At 47.0% G+C, this 25,585-nt stretch overlaps 3 protein-coding genes across 15 annotated transcripts in view; 1 reads left to right on the forward strand and 2 right to left on the reverse strand.

The window, feature by feature from the left end:
* SEC31A (SEC31 homolog A, COPII coat complex component) overlaps window positions 1–5,554 on the reverse strand; it is a 40,826-nt gene extending 35,272 nt beyond the window's left edge. For all 6 annotated transcript variants that reach the window (XM_064711164.1, XM_064711163.1, XM_064711161.1 and 3 more), the window contains exons 1-6: window positions 5,441–5,554; window positions 4,958–5,221; window positions 4,335–4,417; window positions 3,693–3,816; window positions 1,317–1,515; window positions 169–264 (exon numbers count right to left, since the gene is read on the reverse strand). In XM_064711164.1, coding sequence (XP_064567234.1) covers window positions 169–264; window positions 1,317–1,515; window positions 3,693–3,816; window positions 4,335–4,413 — 498 coding nt within the window. In that variant the 5' untranslated portion in view covers window positions 4,414–4,417; window positions 4,958–5,221; window positions 5,441–5,554. The remainder of the gene's footprint in view (window positions 1–168; window positions 265–1,316; window positions 1,516–3,692; window positions 3,817–4,334; window positions 4,418–4,957; window positions 5,222–5,440) is intronic.
* Window positions 5,555–5,887: 333 nt separating this feature from the next.
* THAP9 (THAP domain containing 9) lies at window positions 5,888–10,983 on the forward strand. 2 transcript variants are annotated; one of them, XM_064711165.1, is made up of 5 exons: window positions 5,888–5,968; window positions 6,041–6,236; window positions 6,320–6,611; window positions 6,867–7,017; window positions 7,380–10,983. In XM_064711165.1, exons 1-5 carry the CDS (start codon window positions 5,889–5,891, stop codon window positions 9,328–9,330), a joined length of 2,670 nt encoding a protein of 889 aa, XP_064567235.1. In that variant the 5' UTR covers window position 5,888; the 3' UTR covers window positions 9,331–10,983. The 2 variants fall into 2 exon arrangements, with proteins under 2 accessions (XP_064567235.1, XP_064567236.1); XM_064711166.1 differs by lacking the exon at window positions 6,867–7,017 and having other exon boundaries at window positions 7,380–7,746.
* Window positions 10,966–25,585, reverse strand: part of LIN54 (lin-54 DREAM MuvB core complex component) — a 39,734-nt gene continuing 25,114 nt past the window's right edge. For 6 of the 7 annotated variants that reach the window (XM_064711169.1, XM_064711172.1, XM_064711170.1 and 3 more), the window contains 10 exons: window positions 24,189–24,344; window positions 21,709–21,925; window positions 20,914–20,987; window positions 20,564–20,761; window positions 18,878–18,969; window positions 17,635–17,706; window positions 15,243–15,345; window positions 14,912–15,049; window positions 13,990–14,192; window positions 10,966–13,671 (listed from right to left, as the gene is read on the reverse strand). In XM_064711169.1, the coding sequence (XP_064567239.1) occupies window positions 13,470–13,671; window positions 13,990–14,192; window positions 14,912–15,049; window positions 15,243–15,345; window positions 17,635–17,706; window positions 18,878–18,969; window positions 20,564–20,761; window positions 20,914–20,987; window positions 21,709–21,925; window positions 24,189–24,344 (1,455 nt within the window). In that variant the 3' untranslated portion in view covers window positions 10,966–13,469. The remainder of the gene's footprint in view (window positions 13,672–13,989; window positions 14,193–14,911; window positions 15,050–15,242; window positions 15,346–17,634; window positions 17,707–18,877; window positions 18,970–20,563; window positions 20,762–20,913; window positions 20,988–21,708; window positions 21,926–24,188; window positions 24,345–25,585) is intronic. The other variant, XM_064711174.1, reaches the window with a different exon arrangement.

The following is a 25,585-nucleotide window of genomic DNA, read 5'->3' on the forward strand; positions in this document are numbered from 1 at the left end:
ACTCCTGTATGCAGCTACTGCCCAAGATCAACTTCAAGAGGCTTCCCCTCCTCCATGCTCCTGAGACTGCTTTAAAACTGCAAATTTCAATCAGCTGCCACCCCACTGCCATGCGTCTTTCTCTCCATGAGTCTGCCCTGGAGAATTTAATAAACACAAATCTGGTACCTGTGTCTTCACTCCCGGTGTCATTGGTGTAGCAAAGTTGTTCAAGTCCCAGATATAGATTTCAGACTCATTAGCACCAGAGGCCACCAGATTAGTCTGTAGGAAATATTAATAGACATTAAGAGTATTTCAGCATCAGCATTCCCAGTCTTAGCTGCTGGGAGGCATCAGACCTGCAGGACACTGCAAATTTCCCCTATCTGCTCAGGATACAGGAAAATATGCAGGGAAAAGAGTGAGAAGGCAGAGGAGGGAGCAGTGCTGCAGTTATGGCCACCACAGAGCTCTGCTCTGCACAGGGTGGCATTCCTGCCCTGCCCAGTGAGTGCAGCCATCCAAAGAACTCCTGCACCTGCAAAAGTCCAGGCAGGGCAACATGAGCCAAGGTCACCAAGTGCCCTTTGGTCACATTTTGTGGCTGATAACAGGCAAGTCCTGAGCTCACAACAGGCAGAAAGGGACAGGAAGCAATTCATAGAGGACACAATGAACACAGTGCAGCCTTGCTGGACGCAAGTGTGCAGGGACAGAAGTGCTATTTAGGAAACAAATCCAAATGAATTCTCAGACAGCTGGTGGCAACAGGGAAAAACCAACACACTGCATATAGAAGGAAGTAAATGCTCATTGGTGGTGTGGGAAGAATTGTTGGTTTTGAGAGCCCTTCTGCTCAAGAGGCCACATGGCTGTGTTTCCTTGCTGTCTCCTCTCTTAGGAAGGGGACCTTGAAGGTGGATCCTACCCAATCCCCGCAGGAGAGACCTGAAAAACTGATCTCACCAGAAACATGCATAAGAGCACATAATTCCTTCCTGTGTGACTGGCACAAGGCACAGAGGCTAAGAGAACAGACTGACTAAAAACACCCTGAAGAGCCCCTCTGCTTCACAAATAAGCAGAGCTAAACAGATCAACTAAGTTGACAAGGTAAACTGCTGAGGGGAAAGAACAAATGAAAGAACTTTCATTCCCCATATGAAATGCCAGTAATGGGACAGGTTTTTCCTACTAAATACAAAGAGGCATTCAAACATCAAATATAGTTCATGCTTTTCAGGGGAGGGGAAGCAGCAGAAACATTTGAGGTTGAGTTAAGATAGGCCACTCCTCTATTGCTGGTATGTTAAGAGAAACAGCCCAAAACCAACCTGGAACATGTTGACATCGAGCGCTCTCACCGGTCCCGTGTGCTTGTCCTTCTGGGCTATTATCACCTCAGCCTCCCCATCCAGGATTTTGGCCGAGTCATACAAGATGACATTGCCATTTTCACCCCCAGCAATCAGCACTCCGGACACTCTGTCCCCTGAGGTCATGCTGTGAGGGCCCCAGATCAGCTTGTGGTACCTGCAAGACACAGAGGCCCCACAGTCTGAGCACCATCCACCACCAGCTCCCTGTAGGTTCATACATCCCATTTTTGCTCACCCCAGCTGAAGTCGGAGAAAAGCACTGCCTGCTTTTCTCCCTAAGGATGAGTCTCAGCACAACCCTTTCCATCAGGAGGGCATGCCCCAATTCTGCTCATTAACAAGAGGCACAGCCAATGACCCACAAACTGGTAACATCTCCAATCTCCTGGCTGCAAAATCAGGTAAGTGCTCCTGACAACAGCAGGCATCAAAGTGAGGGCTGCCAGCCCATCCAGCCACAGCCTGAGAAAAATCTCTGCTATCTGCAAGCAGCTTCATACAGGAGAAGAAACAGGTGAAACTAGAAAAATCCCATATGCTTTTCCATATCTGTGCTTTTGGATGTGCAAGTGTTTTGTCTGCCATGCCAGGAACTCAGCAAGTTTAGCCAACATCACAGACACATCTCCTGGACCACAGCCTATTCTCAGGCTAACTCAAGAAGAATCAAACATACTTCCAGCAATTACAGATTGTGTCCATCTGTAAATACCCAAACTCCCTTCAACTCAATTAACTTCCTGCCTAAGCAAAACAGCATTCCTGCTGTTTAACCATGCAAAGAATGAGTCTGTTCTACGTAAGATGACACAGCCACTTATCAGCACAAATGCAAGCAGAAAGCAAACCCACGTTGACTGGAAGGTGACAAGGAGATACCTCAGCATTCACTGTAATATTGCTCATCTATTTGTTACCTCCAGGAAATCTTCGAGTAACTTCTTTAAATCACAGCAACTTTAGCATGGTGAGATAGAGACTGCAGAAAGGTACCCAAAGAGCATATGCTGGCTGAGAAATGCCATAACAGCCAAGTGCTCAGGCTCCCAGTGCTGAGATTACAGCAGGGCTCCACCAAAGAATGATGCTACAAATGGAAACTGGTCTGTGATATCACACAGACCCATTCCTGGCTATGATTTTTATGCTTCGGCACCTAACTATGCAAGTTTACAAGGAATGAAGTAACTGACAGGGCTGTCCAGGCATCATCAGCAAGACTGAACAGGACTTAAAACAGGCCAAAATGAAGGCAGGAAACAATGAGGAACAAAACCCAAAAATTAACAGTGCAATCTCTTCCCTTTTGCCCTTTACTCTTTCCAAGATAAAGCATGGTTGTACAAAAGCAGTGCAAAACTTTGCTTGGAGGGCAATTAAGGATTTATCTTTTGTGTGTCCAATCACCTGGACATGATTTGCTGAAAACCAAAATATGGCCTGACGTATACACTGCTATCTAATCTTTAATTAGAAACAAACAAGCAACCCTCAACCTCATTTTTAATGCATTCTCTGGGGCAAAGTCAAATTATTGTGTTGCTGGTCAAGGGAGGTACTTTGCAAGGAGCACTGCATCCTGGCTATAATTTCTTCTAGAAATTCAGAAAGCAAATGGCAAGCCTTGAGGAATCTCAGTCATAGTTAAAACAAGGTAGAACAATGAAACTCAAAAGATGCAGTGCCTCCTGCTCTGAGCAGGTCAGTAGGACATGTTGACATCAGCTCTGCTCACAGAGCAGGGCATTTAAAAAGGGATTGTGGCAATTTCAGCTCTGCCAGAGAGCTGCTACAAGTGCTGCTGAGATGGGAACTGGATGCTCTGATGCTAACAATATTTGTCTGGATAAGCACACAGTAAGGAACTAACAGCTAAGTGGAGCTGTACAGCCAGAAATTTGGCTTCCCAGCTGTAGGAACACACACAACATAACCCAAGTTAATCATGTTACAGGAGTCCCCCTGAAATGCCTACATACAAACAGGATGGTGCAATATGAAAAGCTGCCACCGTATTTTCACCATTTCACATTTTCTTCTGTTTTCTTGTGAATCCCAGAGGCTTCCTGAGACAAAGGGACCACACATATACTTAAAAAATTCGGTTTATGTCAATTCTGTTTATGTCAAAAATTCTGTTTATGTCATGAGCTGCTTTCTTAGAGTCCAAGCTTGCTGCCCCACAGTATCAGTTGCAGACACTTCCCTTCATCTTCCAGTGCTGGACTTCTTTCTTCAACAAGTGCAGCCAAACCACATGAAGTGACATTTCTATGCATATCACACATAACAGTTCCACACACTGAGCCTTTCTCTTACAACACTGCCTACCTGTGTGAGGAGGAGAATGTGGCACAGCTCTTCATATCCAATGAAGGGTCTGCTAAGTCCAACTCAAATATTTCCAGAGAAGCACTTGTACTGAAGGTTGCATCCAGCTGCTGAGCTGAGGTACCTGTGAGGAAGCAAGCCTGGCAGTGAGAAGGGCATGATACACCGAGCAGTAACTGCAAATGCAGCACAAGAAGGGGAACAAAAACATCATCCTTTCAAAAAGGATCCTGAGATAGGGTCAGGTTTCTGTTACTCAGATGTTGTTCCACACAACTCTCCTCCCCATGGCCCTTTGTTTGGGTGTTTCTTAATGACTATGAGCAGGAAAAGCTTTGGGCAAGTACCTCTCCCTGACGATGCACAGAACATGATTAAAGGAGCCACAAGTGCTTAGGATTGGTGTCACCTTTCCCTGGCAGAAAGGGGAGGATGCTGGCTGTCACTTGCAGAATGCAAAGCATGCTTTTATCAGCACAATGCAAGAACTCCTCTCAAAACCCCACAACATACACCCCACTCCAGCCCCCAGGACACAGAGTAACTCCTCCAGCTTTCAATAATGGTGTACCCCTTCATTCATGGTGTGCAGCCACCGCACACAGCCCCAGGTCTGCCAGCACGTGCTTCCCAAAAACTCACCTGTGGCCAGGTAAATGGGGTGCTGCTGGGCAGGGCTCCATGCCTGCATGGCAGTACGGTCTACTTCCTTCAGCTTCATTGTGCTGGAAAGCAAGACCAAGAGAGGTGATGCTTACATGGTGCATGGTGAGGCTGCACTGCCACGGGATCAGGAGCCGCACTGGGGCTCGGCAGAGGGACCATATTCGTAAAGCTATCCCTCAGACAGACACCCAAGCCACCGTCTCCAGAGGACACCCGGGGGAGGGGAGGAACAACTCTCCATTACCAGAATAACACTGACACGTAGGGGAAACTGACGGCTGCGGAACATAACACAGGAAAACGTGGGCAAAGCTTCAGCAGCTGTGCGAACCCTCTTCCCACAGCTCCGAGGCATCGGGCACCCTACAGCAGCTCTCTGCCCTACCCCACGGAACAGACCCAGCCCCGGGAGGACCCTGCCCGGACCGTGCAGCCCAGCACCCTCAGCGGCTCCTTCTGGGTCCCCTTCAGCCCCCGAGGGCTCCCCCGCCCCGGGAGCGCCCGGCCCGGCCGGCGGGGCCGCCACCCTCGCCCCGTTTCCGACGGGAGCCGGAGGGGAACAGCTGCAAACCAGAGCATTGCGCCGTGCCTGCCCTCACCTCGGCGTCCCCGGCGCTCGCCGTCCCCGGACTGCTCCAACGTGGCAGCCCCGGCACCGCCTCCCGGCCCCCACCGCCTTCCGGGCGCGCCCCGCGGCTTCCGGGCGGCGGCGGCGGGGCCGCGCCTTCCCGGCACGGGGCGGGAGCGGCGGGCAGCCGCGGGCACCGGGGGTGGTGGTGGTGGGAGGGTGTGTGTGGGGATGTGCAGCCGCCTCCTTCCACGCGTGTCCTCCGTGTCCCTCGGGGCGGGAGCAGCCATCGGCCCTGGGGAAGAGGGAGACGGGTTAGGGGCGGCGGGAGCGGGGGGAGCCGGGGCGCAGCGCGGGGGCCGCCTGTCCTCAGCTCAAGGGCAGTAATCATGGCGTGCTCATGATGTGAACAGCAGTGAGGCTCATCACGGGACAGGGGCCTCCCCAGGGCGGGGAAACGACCCAAGGGTGCTCGGCCGGCTTCCACAGTCGGGGGCAGCAGCCCCGGACCCACCTCCTCACGGCAGCCGGGGCACAGCTGCGCTGCCGCCTCCCGCCGGGCTCCGCGGCCGCTCGGCGGGCAGACGCCGCACGCGGGGCGGGCGCTGCCCGGGCCGCATGGCGCGGCTCAGCGGGGGCACAGCGGGAGAGACGGCAGGCGCTGCCCGCCCCGCTATAAATAGGGGCGGGAGGCGCGGCTCCCATTGGCGCTCAGGATCGCCCCTCGCCACTGGCTACGCCCATTGGCCGCCGCCGCCGCTCCCGGTTGGCTCGGGCCGCCCCAGCTCCCGCCGCCGCCGCCGCGATGACGCGACAGCGCGGCCGCGTCCAATGGGGCCGCGATCCGACGGGCCCGCCGGCCAATGGCGAGGCGGCGGCCGGGCGCGCGGGCGGCGGCGGCGTCCAATGGGCGGGCGGGCCGTAGCGCGCGCGCGGCGGCGGGCGCGGCGGTGGTGGCGGCCATGACGCGGAGCTGCTCCGCGCTGGGCTGCACCGCGCGCGACACCGGGCGGAGCCGCGAGCGCGGCATCTCCTTCCACCAGTGAGTGCGCCCGCCCTGCAGCCCGCCCGCCGCCCCTCCGTGCCCTCATCCCGCCGCATCCCTCTGCCGCAGGTTCCCGGTGGACGCCGCGCAGCGCCGCGAGTGGATCCGCGCCGTGAACCGCGTGGACCCGCAGAGCCGCCGGGCGTGGCGGCCCGGCCCCGGCGCCATCCTCTGCTCCCGACACTTCGCCGAAGGGGACTTCGAGTGCTACGGGCTGCGGCGGAAGCTGCGGCGCGGGGCCGTGCCCTCCCGCTTCCTCCCCTCGGTGCGGGCGGGTACCGGGCGCGCTCCCCGCTCCCCCCGGGCGTTCCGCCGTGTGCCGTGACCTCCCTCTCCTTCCCCCGCCAGGAGCCGCCGGGCGCCGGCCGCACGAAGAGCAGCACCCCCGGGCGGGCGCTGAAGCAGCCGCTGCCCAGCCCGCCCGCCGGGGACCACAACTACAGCCTGCAGGGCCAGCGCGCCGCCCCGCCGAGGCCGCCGCCGCCGCACGCCCCGCAGCACCAGGCGCAGCCGCCGGCGGCCGCCGGGACATGCGGCCCCGCGCCCCGGCGCAGGAGCGTGCCGAGCATCCTCAGGGAGCTGGCGGCAAAGCGGCAGCTGTCTGAGGAAATCGTGAGTTTGCTGCAGGCGCAGTTTTCAGGTACTGCCGGCACGCTCGCTGAGGCAGAGTGCGCTCCCTCGCCCCCGGTTCGCGTCTTTGCTTAACCAAGGAAAAGGCGAGGCACAGTGCTACCGTGCCTGAGCCCTGCACTTCACACCGGACTTCAGGACCGAGTTGTTCCAGAGGCCCTGCTGTGTTGCCTTGTATTCCGCAATGCATTTGTGGCATGCATCCCTCTGTTTGCAGCCATTTACTTCTTCCACTAAAGTTGCCCTTTTGTGATTTCTTAAACAGATTTGCCTCGAGAGTTGCACAGCTGGAGGCAGATGGCAGACTACTCACCAGAAATGAGGCAATTTGCTTGTCTTCTCCATCTCTACCACATTAAGGCCTATGATTACCTACGGAAGATTCTTCCCCTCCCTCATCCTTACAGCCTGACAAAGCAAGTTTTTAGTTATTCATTCATTCATTCATTCATTCATTCATTCATTCATTCATTCATTCATTCATTCATTCAGAATGTATTTCCAGTACTGGTGTAGAAATAGGTGTAACAGATCTGTCCTGAAGCTGCTTTGTTACTTCCCTGCATGGTCAGTGCTTTCCTTGGTTGCGGTTAGAGGAAAGAAACTTGGACTATGCATGAGGGAAAGCAGGGCTGCCTTCTTTGCCCTGTATGTGTCAGCTTGCTCTGCAGCTTGGGGCATGGCTGACCATGCCCTCAGTGGTAAAACGTGCTGCCTGTTGTTCAACTTCTCCAGAATCACGTCTCCTGATCACATCCTGCCTTTTTTTTTTTTCCAGCTGGCTGTCTTATAACGAGGCTGCTGCAGGCTTCAGCAGTGACATTTTTCTCCAGCTTCAGGAAAAGGTGGAGAGAGGGGAGCAGGCCTGCCGCTGCTGCGCCGTGCTGGTACAGGACGTGTCCCTGCAGAAGCAGCAGGAGTGGGACCCACGGAGCAAGCAGCTGTCGGGCTTTGTTGACTTGGGAGCAGGCATCCTTGATGCTGATGAAGCTCCACTGGCATCAGAAGCGATAGTCCTCATGGCAGTCGGCATCTCCAGCCCTTGGACAGCTCCCCTGGGCTATTTCTTGGTGAACAGCACATCTGGCCCCTTCCTTGCTCAGCTCCTCCGTCAGGCCATCCATAAGCTGAACAGCGTTGGGGTCGTGGTGCTGGCTGTGACACTGGGGGCCTCTGCTTGTGGTGCTGAGACTGCCAGAGCTTTGGGCATCAGGATAGATCCCAAAAGGACTCAGTGCACTTTCCAGCATCCACCTGGTTCTGCTCACAGCATCGCATACTTCTTTGATGTTCCTCATGCCCTCCTGCTGATAAGGAATGCTCTGCAGTGCTTCCACAGGGTCCAGTGGCTCAGTGACACCATGTGTTGGCAGCATGTGGTGGAGCTGGCAGCTTTGGGTGAGCAGAGGGTGTTGGAGCCGTGCAGTCCTGGGTCGGGCAGGGCTGGGAGTAAAGGGAGTTCCCACCTGAAGGTCAACCCTGCCTCCCTGCTGTTCAGCGAGGGTGTTGCTGAGGCACTGGAGCACCTCCAGAAGCTGGGCCTCGCCTCGTTTCAGAGCTGCAGCGGGACTGCCAAGTTTGTGCGGCTGATGAGCTCCCTGTGTGATGTGTTTTATGGCAGAGGTCCCTATGGAAGGGAGCCTTTGCTAGCTGGGAATTACACCAAAATAAGCAACCTCTTTGATGAGGCCAGGAGCTGCTTTGTCAACTTAACAGACTCGGTGGGGAGATACATTATTAAGAGCAAACGCAAACTGGGATTTCTGAGCTTGTTGCTCAATGCTGAAAGCCTCAAATGGCTTTCCTCCAACCACACATGTTTAAAAGGCACTCCTTCCCAGCACCTCCACACACGTGCCTTCAGCCTGGACCCTCTGGAGCACTTTCTTAGGGCTCTCCTGCAAGCCTGTGGCAGCAATGGCAGCCCCACCTGTGCTGCGTTCCAGGCTGCTTACCACAAACTGCTGGCCAGCTGCAGCCTGGTTCCCAGCTCACCACCCAGCAGTGGCACTGCCAGCCCCTGGGATGTATCCCTGTCTCAGAGGAGAGCTCTAACTCTGGGCAGCATTCGTGCCCAGTATCACCCAGGTCCTGGGAGGCCTGTGGCCCCAGAGTTCCCCTACAGTGCAGGCCTGCTTTTGCCCAGCTGTGCCCTGAGCAATGCGCTGACAGATCTGTCACTGCACGCACAGAGCCTCACCTGCACGGCTGGCTGGGTGGCCGAGCAGCTGGCCTTGGACTTGCAGTGTGAGCCTTGTCTTGCCTCTCTGTTTGAGGCAGATGAGAGCAGGCTAAGATGCAGGTCAGTGCTCTACATACAAAAGTTGGGTGACCTGAGTCTGCCGTCGGCCAGTGTGCACCACATAACAAGCATTTCAGAGCAAGTCCTAAACTGGTATGGCAAAGTAGGAAGTGCCAACAACAATACCAAGCTGTGGCATTTGTGTCTAGAACAGAAAGTCTTCCAGGAGCTTCTGGGAGAAAGCCCCCTCTTTCCCACCCTCACAAAGCATTTATTTGAGGGGGAGCTGAGCATCAACAACCACTACACAGTCTTAGTAAAGGAAATAATACGGTGTTACTTGAACGTAAGAACACAGCCCACCCAACACCTGAATTTGAAATACCCTTGTGGAAGGCACCAATTGAAGAGACTGAAGGGAAAGCATTTGTTTCCATCACCACTGGCTAGCTGTCAGTCAAGCTTAACCCACACATCATCTTACTGAGTACTCTGGTTCCAGGGATGGCTGTTCCTTGCTGAGCTCAGTGCTGGACAGATCTAGGCAACACATGAGGAAACAATGCTGGCAAAACTAGTGCTGATAAGCACTGGTGTATTGGGCCACTGCAAACCTCCTAAGCAGAGTTTAACTGAGCAAAGCAAGGAGGTTTATCTGATCCCCTGTCCTTTCTAGCAGTCCTGCAGTATTGCATGAAACTTCATGGCAGGTCAGGATGAGTCAGGGTTGCTCCAGGTGTTGGGGCACTGCAGTGTCCCTGGAAGTGCTGGGTGGTTTTAGTGCTGCAAGTACTCTTGCCAGAAGAAAACTGGTATTTTATGGGGTTGCAGGGAATCACATGCACTGGCACTTTGATCTCACCAAAAAGATGTGCTTTCTAAAAGCCGGGGGAAGGAAAACTTGCAGAGCTTCTACTTAAATAGGAAAATAAAGATGTGAGAAGCAAGTGGCACTCAAGCTGTACACAAGCTCCTATCTCCTTTCCAATGTCCCATTGAACAGCTAAAGATGCTGGTCCAGTCTAGATCCTCTGGATAGTGCTGAGCCTGTGACCAGATTGTTGCGTCCAGTGGCATCCAGGAGCACCAATAGCCTCCTCCAGGGGCAGGAATACATGGGTGTGCTGCAGCAGGGCAAGCATTTCAGTTCTCATTTCATGGCCCCATCCTCCCAGGGCTGGCCCGTGTCCTGCAGCCCAGGGCACATGGCACCCCCCCACTGATCACCTGAAGCATAGCTTTGATGCCACCAAGTAGGAGAGGCTCCTTCAGGTTGCTCATTTCCATGGCAGGAAGCTGCCTCCAGTGCTTTGCCTGGAACAGCAGAGTTTGGCAGAACTGCTGCCAAGGGGTTTCCCTTTGCCATGCAGAACTGGGGTTGCATCCATAGAGATGGAAGCTAACTGCTTACCACAAAACCTGCTGTTCAGTCACTTTCAAGATCCACGATGGAACTGGGATGAAAACTGGGGATCTGCCACATCCTAGGCAGTAATAATATTAAAGGTATCATTCTGCCTACCAGTGACTTGACAAAACTGTCCCTGGCTGGTTTGGGTTTCTCCTCTTTCCCTTCCCTTAGTTCTGCTGCAGCCAACCCCTCAAGCTTTGCTTGGAGAGCAGCAGCACCACAGGAATTCATACAATCACTGCTGGGAGAAACAAACCAGAACCTCTGGGCTTTTCTTTCCCCAGTCCAAATACCTATGCAAAAAACCATGTTGAAGCCATCACAGTCACAGAGCCATTCCAGCTACAAGAGACTTTGCAGGAAATTATTCCCTCCCCTCTGTATGTGATTTTTGGGACAACATTTGGCAAAATGCTGCTGGAATCTCAGCAGTGACAGATTGGTTGCAATCATGTAATGTTGGAACACTCGCACTGCCTCCACCTCCAGCCCTAAGATGAGTAGTTATGAACTGTGCCATGGATTGCTGTGCATGACAGCACACCAGTAACCAAGGGATATTTATTTATCTCTGGTAGCATTTGGTCTCACACTGAAAATCCAAGTCAGCACTTGCATCAGAAGTGGACCTAGTATTAACAATTTATTTTGGTATTTCAGTGATAAACCTGTGTATATTTGTCAGTGCTGAAGCAAAGGAGTGCAAAAAAATCATATTTACAGAATAGTATAAATGTTTATTTTTTGTGATTTATCTGCCTGTTTTATTTGTACAATATAGAAAAGTGTATTCTTTGAATAGGTCTTGTAAATATAAATTTAATTTTTCTACTTTCGGATGTAAACAGAACTATAAAATGAATCCTTGCCCCATTCCCAGTTATTTTTTATGTAACTGGATGAACTTGACTGTTAATCTTGTCCAGCAGTTTGATGCAAATGGCTAAGGAAGTACAAAAACCAATTCATACACTCTACACCAGGGAGAAGGGAGAGAGGAATCCAAGCTTAATATTTGAGAAAGCTTGTTCAGAACAAAATAGAAGAACTAAGAGCATTTGATTGCACCTTCAAAGTCTTTACAAGCAAAATATTCTCCAGCAATGCCATCATACATAATTACAACTGTTATCTAAATTTCACAAGTGCTTTTGCACACTGTATATAAATACACATCACAAAAGGTGCAATTTAGAGTAAGACACTGAATATATACAAAATTAACACAGATTGAAGTCTAAACAAAAGGCATATTGCAATCTGTTTGAAAAATAACGTAAGTAGGTATTACTTTATTCACTTACACTAATTTACATTTATACAAATCTTACTGGACAGACTATATTAGGTCACTAGAAGGGAACAGAATATCTGCACTATCTACAGGTAAAGTTACTGCACTGATTTTTTAGTAAATCCAAGTCCTAATAATGAAAAAATGTGGCATTTACTTACAGGAGAGGTGGATTCCCTTTTCAGAGATTTGCACAAACATTGCTATTTGTGCTCAGGGAGATGTCCTTAGCAGACAGAGCCCTTCAGGCAGGTCAGACCTGGTCTGTGAGCCCACCACTGCTGCTGACTGCCTCCCAAGCCCTTCATGCCTCCCAGGCATTTCAAGGAGGCACCAGGGAAGGGTCAAGGGCCTTCTGTGCAGTGCACAGGGCTGGGAGGTGAAGCATCCTCCCACCCTACTGCCTTCACACACAGAGGCACAAATCTCTGCTGCTGGTGTGCCTAGCCCCTACCTCTCCCCAGCCTGGCCCTGCATTTCTCTGTATTTACAGTTTTATAGAAGGAATGCAAAATCCCTTTTGGAAAAACATAGCAGTTCAGGCTGCAGTGAGACAGGTAATAAAAATGCCTGTGATTAAACATGGTTAATGGATGTTCATGATAGGTAAGTAACCCACCAGGTTAATTCTGCAAATGTATTCCACTATCAAAAATGTGATATTGCCTGTAACAAATACTGAGAAAAATCCCCTGCCTTAGTCTGTGCCCAGCTATAGCTGATTGCCCCCCATTTAGTGTAAAAGGATTTGTGCCTGGTTTTGTAGCAATCCTGATTCTGTGCTAGTACTTTCTCTGATCACAGCTCTCACAATTATTCTAAACAACACTAAAAGAGCCCTTATGTCAAGTAAATTGCCAACATGGAGAGGAGCAGCATCCTGAATACCCACAGCAGGCTGAACATGATTCCTACCCACATTTGCAAGTCGATTCAGATGCAGATTGTCATCTCCAGTGACTTCAGCTTCTCAGGCCTAAACACTTTCCCAAGGTTACAGCTTGATCCTAGAAAACAAGGGACTGCACAGCCTACTTCCAGTGAGGGATCAGGCTGCTGCAGACCTCTGAAAAACCAAGCTTCACCCAAACAACATCAATCTGCTACACACTCAGGTAACGCTACACGGGGCAGACAGCCTGGCATTGCAGCATGCCTGCTCTTCCTCACTGCTGAGGACAGGCCACTCTCTTAGCCTTCAAGTTCCAACTTAAGAAACACCTGAGCACTCTGCCCCATTCCTATCAAAAATTCCCTGTAATGCCATTCACCTCTATACTCCTTGGGCCCTGCTCCAGAAACATTCTCCACCACTTGCTCAGTGCTATATCTGCAAGCAACCCCTCTGCATTATTGCCTATGCATCTCACAGTGCTCCATGCACTACAGGGACATGCTGTGTCAGGTCCTAAATACAAATACTACCTTCCATTTAGATGCTTATTTCTACCTATTTCCTTTCAGAATTCTCTTGGATACACTGGTACCTCCATATTACAGGCCTGTCAGCAAAAGCATGACCTGGCTGTTGACATCATCTGTGTTTTCCTGTATGCACAGTGATGCAAATCCATACACTGTAAATAATATATATTATAATAATTTATATATGCCCTTCAGACAATTAATTCTGGGGGAAAGGGGAGAACACATCTAATGTTTAAGAAACCCAGGGTAAAAGCTGTACATTGGGAAGAACTGACTTTTAGGTATTGTCTGACATAGAAGAGGATTTAGCTAAGATTTAAAAGGCTCTACATCTTGTTATAAAAGAATTTCTCGTTTCAATCTTACATGGGTCAATTTACAACAAGCACCAAATTAACAAATATTATTAAATCCATCCTTTATGCTAAACCAAAGTGTCCCTGTGCCTTAAGTGTTCTGTTGAGTCCGCTTCATTGTGGCTCATGTGCACGAGTCAGCAGTTCATGGCACAAGGGTCACCTTTGGACTTCCCTGCAGAGCTGATAACCCTCATGAGACAGCGCCCAAACTCCTCCAGGATCATGCGCTCTGCCGCAGCTTTGGACTTGCCCGTCTTCTCCGCCTGCTCTGCCTGGGCCAGGAGGCATTCACAGGTTGCATCGGCCACCTCCTTGGTGACAAATGTGAAGGGCAGCCTGAAACAAAGAAACATCCACTTAGTGTCTGCAAAAACACAAAGGGACTAACTCCAGGGCTGGCAACTTTTTGGTGTGAGGACTGATGAGATTTCACCTGTCCTATTACTTCCAAGGGCTTTTAGATAGTGAATAAGCCTCAGTTACGAGCCAAAGGAACTGGTGGGGCAGAATCCCTACTGTTACAGGAATAAAGTGTTCCACTCACCTGACTGCTCCCACCTCTACAGCATACACAGACAAGGCTCAGAGGTGGCAGGGACATACCTGTCACACACATCAAACACAAAACTCAAAGAGGGTGCAGTATTAACTTACTTCCCACCACCACTGCTGAGTGCTGGTGCTGGCCTTGTCAGCAAGTCTGAGATCTGGGAAGATAACTTGGTCTTTGCAGCAGTCTGCTGCTGCACCCTGACCTCTGCAGCATCTGCTAAATGCATCAATGTCTTTCGCTCCGGGCTTTCTTCAAAATTTTTACAGCCAATGCATTTGCATATGGAAGAACACATGATTTTTGCCTGAAAGAAACAAACAAAACATAAGAAATCTGTTGCAAGTTTGACTCCCCTTATGAGAAACCACAACAGAAAGGAGATCTTATTTTAATCTCTTACCAACTAACCACTAGAGCCAACTCTCAAGCAGTGGTCTTCTCTCTAAATTCTTACCTCAAGTTGAGATGTCCCAGATGTATACTTCAATCGAATCATAGAGCATAGAATGTAAATAAGTGGTTTCCCACTCATCCCTTTCTTCATCAACCTCCAGTTTCAGATGCAATTTAGATAGCTGAGTTTTGAGAAAGGGCAGTCTGTCTCTACACTGTCTCTACATTCACAGACTGATCAGTTAGCAGATGAAGTAACAACTTCTGCTTTTGAATTCCACAGACACATTCTATCCCACAGCATCTGGGGGATGCTGCTTCAACTCCTCCTAGGGACTTGGTACAGCAGATTTCTTTAGGAAATGGTGATATTCAGTAAAGAACAAATCCAAGCCTAAGTTCAAAGTTGCTAAATAGTTTAAAATTAAAATTACAGAACAGTAGCAACCAAATTTTTCCATGTACATGACTTTCTATGTGCAAACTTCTGGGAGAAGGGGTAACATTACAGGAATGGAAACAAACAGAAGAGAAAACATTATAGCAATACAAGGAAGAGACAAAGCAGAGAGAAGTCACTACACTAAAGGGGAAAAGCTGCTATTGTTCAAATGAGATAATGCTTCATACCTCATAACATTCGCAGTAGTTTTTGAGACATCCCGAGCGCTTACAGTTACACCCTTTGCTGTGCCTCCGATCCGATTCTCCCTCCTTTCCTTTCCCTATTTTGGGCTTGAAGGCTTCAGGGTTTCTGTCCAGGCAGGCCTGTTAATGCAGACCCAAAGGGTCAGTCATTGCATGCAGGGAGCAGAATTTAGAGGTGCAATAAGAGGACTTAAGCCTTGCACATGTGGGAGGAGATCAGGGCATTATACACCCACTCTGCCCCACTCTGGAGCTTCAGAAAAAGGAAACTAAATGACTTTGATCCCAGGGAGCAGGGGAAGAGGCCCCTCACCTTTATTGCTTTTTGCCTATCATTTTCATGGTCCAGGTTGTTATAACAATTTGTACAGTTGCAGTTATTGCAGAATTCACCGTTTGCAAAACAGTCACAGTACCTGAAACAGAAGATGCAGAAGGCATTTGTAAATATTGACCATTACATTGGTGTGTGAGTATTGACTCCCACACTGCAGTACCAGAAGTCCTTACTCTGGCATCAATATGGATAAGAGTCATCCTATGCTCAACTCCACACACACAAGCAGTACCAACCTCACTGCAGAGCCAAAATCCTCTCTAGTGCAAGTCTAGCAGCTGTCTAAAGACACAGGAGGAGCTCAAAGGTGTTCCCTGAGCTCATCACATAGCACAAGTCCCCCAAGCAGCCAGAGAAGTTAATGAGACTTCTTCTGAGAGTGACTCTTGGGTCACCCACATACTGAGGCCCAGTCTGCTGCAGCCACGTTACAGCCAGCTCCTGAGCCAGTCAGCCCAAGCCAGGAGCCCTCATACAGCCAAAAAAAAAGGCAAGCAATTGGAGTGACAGTTCACAGGCAAACTAACCCAGAAAGGAGCTTTTTTTGTTGTTAGTTTTGCCCTTGAGCTGGGACGGAAGAAGAGAAAAGGGATAACAATTGGTACATCTCAGCAGCCAGGGGAAGGATCTGAATGAGGACAAAGCAGACTTTAAAAAGGGACACATATATGAACAAAAAGCAGCAAAACATGGACAGGGAAAGCCAATCATGTTGCCATGCCTCTTATGCACCTCTGGTGCCTCCCATCAAAAACAATATCTCACCAATCCACAGACTCAAAGATCTAATACATGGAAATTCCACATTCGTTCCCAGCTCAAACATGGCTTTAGGCCACAACAAACTCCAACATGTTTCAAAGCTTCCAGGACTACCACCAGCTAATAGCTAAAAACTGCTGATCCTCTTCACTTGCTTTGCAAATCCTGCTGGGGGTGTGTGGTCATTTTTTGAAGCCTAAACCCATTGCTAAACTGGCCTTCTGTGGCTTGCCCAGCCTAGCACGATGTAAATGAGATTAGGGCTGCCCTGGAGCTCACTGCAACCCTTCATCAGGTTGAACTGGATTTTGGAGATTTTTAGCATCTTGAATGGTCCCAGAGACAAAACTAAATCAAAAGCTTTTACAACCTGTAATAGCTCTCCTTTCTTTTTTAAAATTCAGTGGTAGAACAGTCCTGGTTTCCAAAAGAACCAGGGCCAGCATCAATCCAGAGAAAATAACTGAGTTGACTTCTTAGTAGAAAAGGCTATGTGCCTTCCTTACATGAGCATTTGGGAAAAAATAAGTTCCCCTCCAGACAAAAAAAAAAAAAAACATTTTACTAGTGAGAAAGCACCTGTGCCAGAGTGAATTAACCATCTGCTCTGCACCAACGCCCAGAACATATAACATGAGTGAACATTCTGAACGTGCAAACTATTCCCAGTGATGCCAATTCCTCTCCCAGCATTTCTAGTGCACATTCAGGCACCAAAACCTAACCCATACACCTCTAACATACATTGGGCACTGTGAGGTCAGTCATGTATGCAAAATATCTGAAAAACAGCTACACATCTTCCTGCTATGCAACAGAGAAGTCTGAGACCAGGAAACACAGGGCACACTTCCCCATACACAGGTGGGTGCACTACACAAAAAGACACCCAAGCTTAAGAGTTCAAACAAACTTCTTAACTTGGGTTCAGATGCCATTGCATCACTTCCCCTTCAAGTACCACACCCCTAATTTCCTCTTCATTGTCTAGGATTCAGGGAACCACAGATTAATTTCAGTATCTCCTCCCATTCCTGTCCCAGAAATATCAGTAAACTGGCTCTGATCAAGGTGAAGAAACTCTCCTCAGCTCCAAATGCTTTTGTGTCAAATTCTTACAAATACATGGAAAGGAGCAGCACAATATCTCCTGGATAAGCAAGAGGTAGACCTATCAGTGAAGAATCACTGGTCTATTCTATCTTTTAATAAAATATACAAAGCCCAATTTTTCTGAAGTATTTGATCTAGGATGGTATTATTGATGCACTTCATCAAAGTACAGTAAATTCCCACAAATGATACTATGAGATACCATTTCACTCATGGTACCAACAAGGCAACCAGAGCTGCTGAGTGGAATTGGCTCCACCATGGTACATGATGCAAAATCAGACAGTTTTATATGTCATGGTCCATATAGCTCACAGGAGCTGCAAAATGACACAGGCTCTGCAACAACTCCACCAATATCCACTTTAAATCAGCATCTAGACATAAAATTTCTGAATGTACTTCAAACCATTATAGTCTCATACTTGGTGCACATTTGTGATGTTAAAAATAAGGCTTAAAAGAAAAAAAAACTGTACCAAGCTGTACTTACAATTTTAAACACAGAGACTTAGTACAATTGCAAGGCTTCCTGGGGCGGTTTGCAGACTCAGAAGAAATTATTCTGGGGGGAGAAAAGAGCATTTATATTTACAGTTTTATCAGTTTCTTCCTATTTTAAATTCATGTAAACAGCTCAAAATAAAAACTTTGAAAAAAATCTTTCTATTCCCCTTGCTTTAGATTTTTGGCTGACTCTGTTTAAGTAACTGTTATAAATAGTGCCTTTGCAACCCAGAAAGAGATGGATTATTTGCTGCAAATTTGGATGCATGCCTGAAGTAGAAATTAGGTTTTAAAGGTAGAGGAAGCATAACTAAAAACTGGAGTCAGGGAAACCTTCCCCAGAATCCCTTCAGTGGGACCAGATCCAACCAAAATTCACGCAACGTGATTGTGCCTTTTCTTTTGTTCTCCTTGGAATTAAAAAAAATCCAAGAAAACAAAAAAATACCCCCTCTGGAATAATGGAAAAGCAAGGCAAACCACAGTATTCAGTTTTCAGATAAATTCTATAGCAGACACGGTCTTTAACTGCTCCTAAGACTTGGATTTTGTGACACTAATCACATCTGATGAGATTTGTTCCATCCCTATCCAGCAATTTCTGCACGTAGTACCAGGGAGATTAAATCAAACCCATTCATTTGAATAGCTGCATCTGGATTTGGGATTAGTTTGCATCAGTTGAGGCTGCAGCAACAAAAAGCAACTTCATGTTCACAATTTCCAGCAAACAGTAACACAAAAGGACTGTGCAGAACAGCTAAGCCTGCTGGATTGGCTAAGGGAAAATAATACATGTTAGCTGTTATTTTCATCCTTAAAGGAAAAATGCAAGACTGAAAAAACCCAAAGCCTCCTATCAGTATCCGTTTTGCTGTTTGGTTGAATTTCTGCATGTGTTAAGCACGTAGCTTATATGTTGTCCAGAACATCTCTGCAGCAATATTGAGAAATAGTTGAGGCCGGTAGCTCACAGGTGCTGTTGCAAATAAAAAAAGAGAAACAGGGAGCTTTCAGGTCAACTTCCTGCTACATGAATTCAAAAAACAGAAAGGAAAACACAGCTTTGATCAAGAGGCTGGCTCAAATGTCAGAGAGATCCACACCCTTCAGTCAGAGGTAAAAATCACAGCACAGCAGACTTGAGAATTCCCCAAATCAAACTCCAAGACCTCAGGCTTATTCAAGCAGCCTATTTTACAGGTTTTGGGATTTTTTTAAGAACTCACCCATTAAATGGCAGCCGTGCCTGGGACTGGACACTGGATGTCCCTGTGAAGCCAGTGTTGCTTGCTATGGATACATAGGATGACTGTTGGAGCTAACAAAACAAAAAGGTTAATGCCTGACATGAAAGAAATTATAAACAAGAGGATGTGTTGCTAGTATTTTAATTAACTTAGTTAACTACAAAAATAACTTGCTTCTAAGAACACTTTTAGACACTTATAGAATTTGGACCAGGTGGCAACTTCCTGCCTCCATACTTAGCATAAAAATACTATTTTAGATTGTACTTTTTGTTGTCCATCAGAGTGTCTAGATGCACACAGATGACAGGGATAACACACAGAAATGTTCAGACCACAAACAGCTCCTGTTCCTAAAAACATGCTCATTTTCCCTCTAAAAGAGCAGAATCACTTCCTGCACAAATTAGTAGCTTCCTTTATATACAAGCTACTTACTATGAAAGTAAGCAAAATGGTTTGCATTCCAACTCCTCTGCATACCTGAACCCACCATTTATTTTTCACATTAAAAAACCAAAATCTCATAAGAACCTGCCAAACAACACTGCTCTGGGCTATCTTCTTTAGCATTACCTACAAGCAGCTGTTTGCACCTGCTGGGACAGGTTCTGGGGACATATTGGCACGTGGCAAGATACAGACCTGCTGGGGCCAGGCAAATGGGGGCAAGCTGTGACTGGAACACAAACCTCAGAGGAGAGGTCCAACAGATGCTAGTGTTAAGTAAAGTTTGGAGATCTAGACTGGAAGGACACAGTAATAATCTTCAGGGTCAAACTGCAACTGTGACAAAATCAAAAGGCAACCAGAAACCTGTCTGGTACCAGTAATGCCAGGAAATATCAGAGTCTTTGTTTCTACAATCTTCAGTCTTCAGCAGAAGATTTCATTTATTCCCTTTTCATCCTGGTCAGATCCTGGCAAAGAGGAAAAAACTAATCCCTAGGCCTCAGTTGGAGTGACTGGTACCAGTTGCTTCTGACCCCTGGCAATGTGCTTAGTATTAACTTCATTTTATAATGAAGACAGCCATTCTCTGTGACCAAGCAGGTGACATATATGCTGCCTTGCTCCTCATCATCAGGCCCTGAAGGTCCTGTGAACCAAGCAGACAAAACAATAGGATTTCTTTTTCCTCTCCCTACAGCTCCCAGGATTCCTGGTGGTGACTGTCAGGGACCAGGGAAGTGTAACAGCACACAGAGCAGTTATAAAATCAAGCTGTTCCAAGTCCTAAGTGACCTGTACTCTTTCATATGATTTTCAAGTCTAGGTTATGATTGCTAAAGTGACGAAGCAAACTGTTTATCAAGATCTGACCCAATATGCAGGGTCTAGGTGATTAGAAATTCCAAGCTGAGATCTAGGTGATTCAAGTAAGTTGGCATTATAAATTCTGTACACTACTCAAAATTGCACTACACTGATTCTGCCTACAGAAATACTGTGCTATTATGCTAATAAAAATTCCTTTGAGAAAACAAAGCTTTAATTGCAACCATGATTGAAATTAAAGTGCCATCATCATTCTGCCATGGGTCCCCCTAACAGGAACTGTTGCCTCAGTGCCAGGTGGCAGTCACAGAGCAGAAACCTTTACGAGAAAGACAGAATATTCCACAAGAGCAGCATTTACATAACCATCTCTGGGAAAGGCCATACCTGTGTGACATACTGAGCTGGAAGGACTGCATAGCCAACATTTCCTGTGCCAGGGGCTGGTGCCAGCACAGTGCCTGGGGGGAGGTTGGTGAGGTTGGGCTGGATCTGTGGCAGTGGAGTGGCTGGCATGATAAGTCTTTGTTGGGGCTGACTGGTAGTGACAATTTGAGAAGTTGAGTTGATTGGTTTGGGCACCACCTGAAGAGAAAAGAGCTCTTTATGAAATCAGTGTTTCAATCATTCAGAACACACTTTGATTAGTAGAACAGTTCTTTACAGAGCTGGAAGCAGACCTTTCTCTGTGCAGCCAAACCAGGTCAGGACTATTACATGACTCAGAGCCAACTCACCTGTTTCACAGTCTGTGCTGGCACTATGGGAACTGACATCCGCACAGGGGTCGCGTTCACCACCACGGGCTTCGCTGGGGTCAAGAAACAACATCACATCAATGTCTGTTAGTCACTCCAAATCCACAGTTCAGCCCTTCAGACTGTCACATGTGCACAACACAGAGGTACTTAGCACTGAAACTCATGTCTACATCCAAGTGTTGCATGCCAACACCTTTGTAAACAGGTCTATGGCACACATTTCACAGCAATGGATTAAAAAATCAGCCAGGGTGCAGACCTCCTCTGGACACTGCTGGATTTCCTCTGACACTGATGGATTTCCCTTACATCCCTTTTCCCTTTGAAATCTTTTATTCCATCACCCCTCTGGAAAGCATGGACAGAAACCAGCAAAAACACCTGACACTTCTAAAGCAATTTACATGGAAGGATCTTCATGTTACAGAAGTTTTGGCAATATGTTTGTGGGCTGTCCTGCCTTCATGCTCTTCACATAGATGAGATGGGAGAGGCCATGAAGTACCCACAAATCTGGTCAACTGGGGAAAAGCAACCTAAAATGCTCCCAGGATTCAGGCCTAACTACAGAGCAATTTGACACAAAGGAGCATTTTCACATACAGACCAGAGGTAGCAGCAGAGTATGGAATTTATGGAAGTCTTACCACAAAACCAAGTACATCTGGCAGTCTTCACAGATCTCTGTTACGTATTCATTTTAATTGTTACAGAAAAACATGAAAGAAAAACCCAATAGAGTCTTCAGACAGTGTCCCCAGCAGCACTTACCCTGTTGCAGAGGCTGAGTATTCGTACTGGGATTTTGACTGGCAGATTGGGTTGAACTACTGGCTGTTGTGGCAGTAACGAGTCTGACATAATGGAACTTGCTCCCAGGTACCTGAATCTGCTGAACATTGGGTGCAGTTGCCAAGGGAATAATTGTCTTAAATTGAGATGTACCCACTCCTCCTACAGTAATGGTCTGCACTGCTGATTTCACAGCCTGTTAAGCCAACACAGACAGCACAAAGTTACTTGTACAAAGGCAGAAAGAACATCAATATGTTTATTTCTCAATTTGTCAGTGAGCAACTCTAGCATAACATTTGCACCCTTGAGAGGGAAGACAGTTACCCTCTTTTTGCTTTCAAAAGTAAAACAGATGCAGAGATTAAATGCCTCTCAACATCTCAGAGTAAACTCAGTTCCATTTTCAATGCTCTACACCAAACACCAGAGTAAACTAGTATTTACATGAGTAGGGTGACTCAGGCCACTTCACAAGATACAACATCTGCCAAAACTATTTCCAGTGCCTACAGAGAACATGGCTTGGTTTGTCTTCCACAATCAAACAACCAAACATAGAAATATTCCTGTTATTAAAAGCACATGGTAAGAACTTGCAGAACAGTTTGTCTGGACTGCATCATAATTTATCTGCATATGTACAGATATGTCCTGTTAAGAAAGTTGGTAATTAATCCACAGAAATCACTCTGCAACCCTTGTGAGGAAAAGGGAACAGAATCCATAACTGATGGACATCAGAAAGAGTACAAGCTGAGAAATGAAAGAAGCAAGAACAATGAGAAGTAGCAAAACAAATTCATTAAGAAAAAAGGCAAAATGCTGAAAGAAAGTGAGCTCAGCAGACCTGTGCTACCTTACAGCTTGAATCTGCAAAAGTTCATCTTTCCAACTTTTCTCAAACTACAAACTAATAACAAGAAAGTTTAATTTCATTTAAACACATTCATAAGTCTACTGTTTGATAGCAGTCTCTTTTACCAGACCTGCTCAACCTCAAACCTTGATTTCTTCCTTTTCCTGCTTCCATTTAACTTTTTTTTAGAGCTCAGCTTTTTATTCTCAGTATCATTTACTATTGGTATAAAGCATTACTATTGGTCCTTGACATCAAGTTAAAGTATTACGCTTGGTTGTCAGTATGATGTGAATTCTTATGAGAACATTTTCCCAGCTGCCCAGTTTTCAGCAACTACAGAAATGAAATCTCAATTTGCACACATTTCATTAGAAAAACAACCCTGCTCTTCTAAAAGATGTTTTCTTGGGATGTTTTATTTTTCTTAAGACATTTTATACCTTAACAAGCCAGAGCATCAAAATAAGCACTGTGTGCAAGCATGGTCACAGACGTTGTCAAAGGGAGACCTGTCCTCTCCAGCACACAAATGAGCAGCTGTTATCCAAGGACAACTGGGAAAAATTGTCAAATTCAAGGGACAGTTCTCTTCTAAAGGCATGTTCTTGAGCCCAGTGTAGACAGGTGAAGCCCTTGAGTTGTGTCAGACAGCTTTGCAACACAACTCCCACAGACATCTCCATTTTTTCATTTAGGGTGCTTGCATTAGAGAGACTTAACCTTTTAACAACTATTTCAGAAGACAATTTTCTCTGAGGAAAAAACCAGTTCAAATCTCTGTGGTGTCCATACTCCCATATCAGTATTCCAATTATTTCCTGTATCAGTAAGATAAGACTGGGAAAATCTGTCTGAGTGTCTGGTCTCGTGTTGTACATGTGTGTCCACTCCCTGCTATATCCATACTCTGGATATATTTACACCCATTCACATCCCTTCACGTTTACCACAACAAGAGTACAGATATTGCAATAGAAAAAGATTTACCTAAGATCACAAAAGAGGAAAACAGCAAAAACTGTCATTTGTAAGAAAGGTCAGTTTTGTCTTGTGATTAATTAATGCAAAACTATTTATAAAAGCTATTAAGGAAAAGCCCATTTTTCTAGAAATGAGACATGGGAAATAAATAATTTCTGGTTCTGCAGGTTTCAGCCCAGACCTCTACAGCAGGAATGTGAACTCCACTGCTGCAAACCTCAGAAATACCTGGAAAGCAGCCCTAGGCAGTGGCATAGAAACATTGGCAGAAGAGAAAGAATCACCCAAAGAACTCCTCCTCGTGTCACAGAGTTCTTCATGTGACTTGGGAGATTCAGCAGACAGAAACAAGAATTTGCACCAAGTGGGGCTTTCCAGGCTGGAAAGCTACTGTCTAATAGCACAGCCCTGTATGGGCTTGCACTGGTTTGCAGCCCTCAACTGAAGCAGTACATTATATATACACTCCTTGGGGCATTGCTTCTGCCAGTTCCTAAGCAGACACCATCCCAAGAACAGCGGCGGACAGAGCGCTGCCGAGCCGTGCTCCAACACCGCAGTTCCCAGCAAGCAATGACACAGACACAGCAGAAGACAAAGCAAAGTCAGTCTGTACCTGGGTGGTTGTGTGGTTGACTATGGCCTTCCCAGGGGAGGAGGGTGCTGACTGCTGCACTGTGAGGATCTGCTGTCCTAACGCTACATTCAGTGGGACGCCCACCGTCTTCTGGGGGGAGCTGGGAGGCTGGGAGGCCACTGACACCACTGTTAGCTGCTTGGCAAAACAAAAAGCAGTTTAAACCTCTGTGCAGGATACAGGGCCCTGTACACACACATTCCCCTCCTCAGGACAGCACAGCTCTCCACCAGAACAGAGCTCTTTCTGTGAACAAGGGCCCTGCATTTAACCACAGCTCACACAGGTCCAGCTGTAACAACAGAGCCCTTAGAACCTTGAAGGCATCACTGGTTTCCAGCACCAACAGGCTCCTGCAGAAACCTAGCACAGCATCTGGGTGGGAGTAAGAGGTTGTCTTTCCATTTGTTTTATTGGGGTTTTTTTTTAAGGAAATCATCCCATTAAAGCCTGAGCATTGTCAAGAGGGATCTTCTAAATAAAGACGTCATAATTGGTACAATGACCATTTCATAATAAATAGAAATTTTAAAGAAAAGCTGTTCAAAAGAAAAGAAAATTCTCACCTCACACTACTGATTCAGTCAAAGTATAAGAACATCAGTACTTTCAAATCTACACTGCAGTTTCCCAGAGATCCATTCTTCTGACATTTCTGCAGAGTGCAGTGTTTATAAACACTCTATATAACCACACCCTTTCCAAGGCTGGTTTTCTACTTTTTGTTGTCAACTTCCTAATGTTTTAAGAAAAATCAGATACTTAGAATTGCTTATTAACAGTAAATTCAAGATGAAACCCTAAAGAGTCTTTTCACACCCACTCCTAGTTAAAAAAGTAACTTCAGAATAAAAATTAACTTCTTTATGTTGCTTCTCTTACTAATAACTGTCAAACACAAGTCTTTAACTCCATGTGTATAACATCACAACACTAAAGCATAGCCAAACGAAAATAATTCTTTATTCTTAATTTGCTTTTTATTCATGATATTTCAGTTTGCCTGCACTGTGCATCTTGTCTCTCCATCTCCCTTTCTTCAGCAATACTCCTCTTCTCAAGACAATTATCAAATCTGAAACACAAGTGTCACCTTGACCTGTGCCAATCTCCAGCTCTGTGCAAGGACCACTGCAAACTTCATTTACTTCACAAATGATCAGGGAAGACTAAATTGCCTGTGCAGTAGCAGGAATGGTTAATAAGTGCTGACCTATTAATATTATTGAGGTCTCCTCTTGAACAGCCTGTTGATGTTTTATGAAGGCATTAAAAATAGTCTGAGTGCTTGGCTAAGAGGGAACAGCTGCTTCTCAGAATCAATGCTTAGGGAATGGCAAGAACTGGCAGGAATGGGAAACTATGCAGTAATGCAT

Source organism: Zonotrichia leucophrys, chromosome 4, assembly GCF_028769735.1.
Source record: "Zonotrichia leucophrys gambelii isolate GWCS_2022_RI chromosome 4, RI_Zleu_2.0, whole genome shotgun sequence".
Classification (NCBI taxonomy): Eukaryota; Metazoa; Chordata; class Aves; order Passeriformes; family Passerellidae; genus Zonotrichia; species Zonotrichia leucophrys.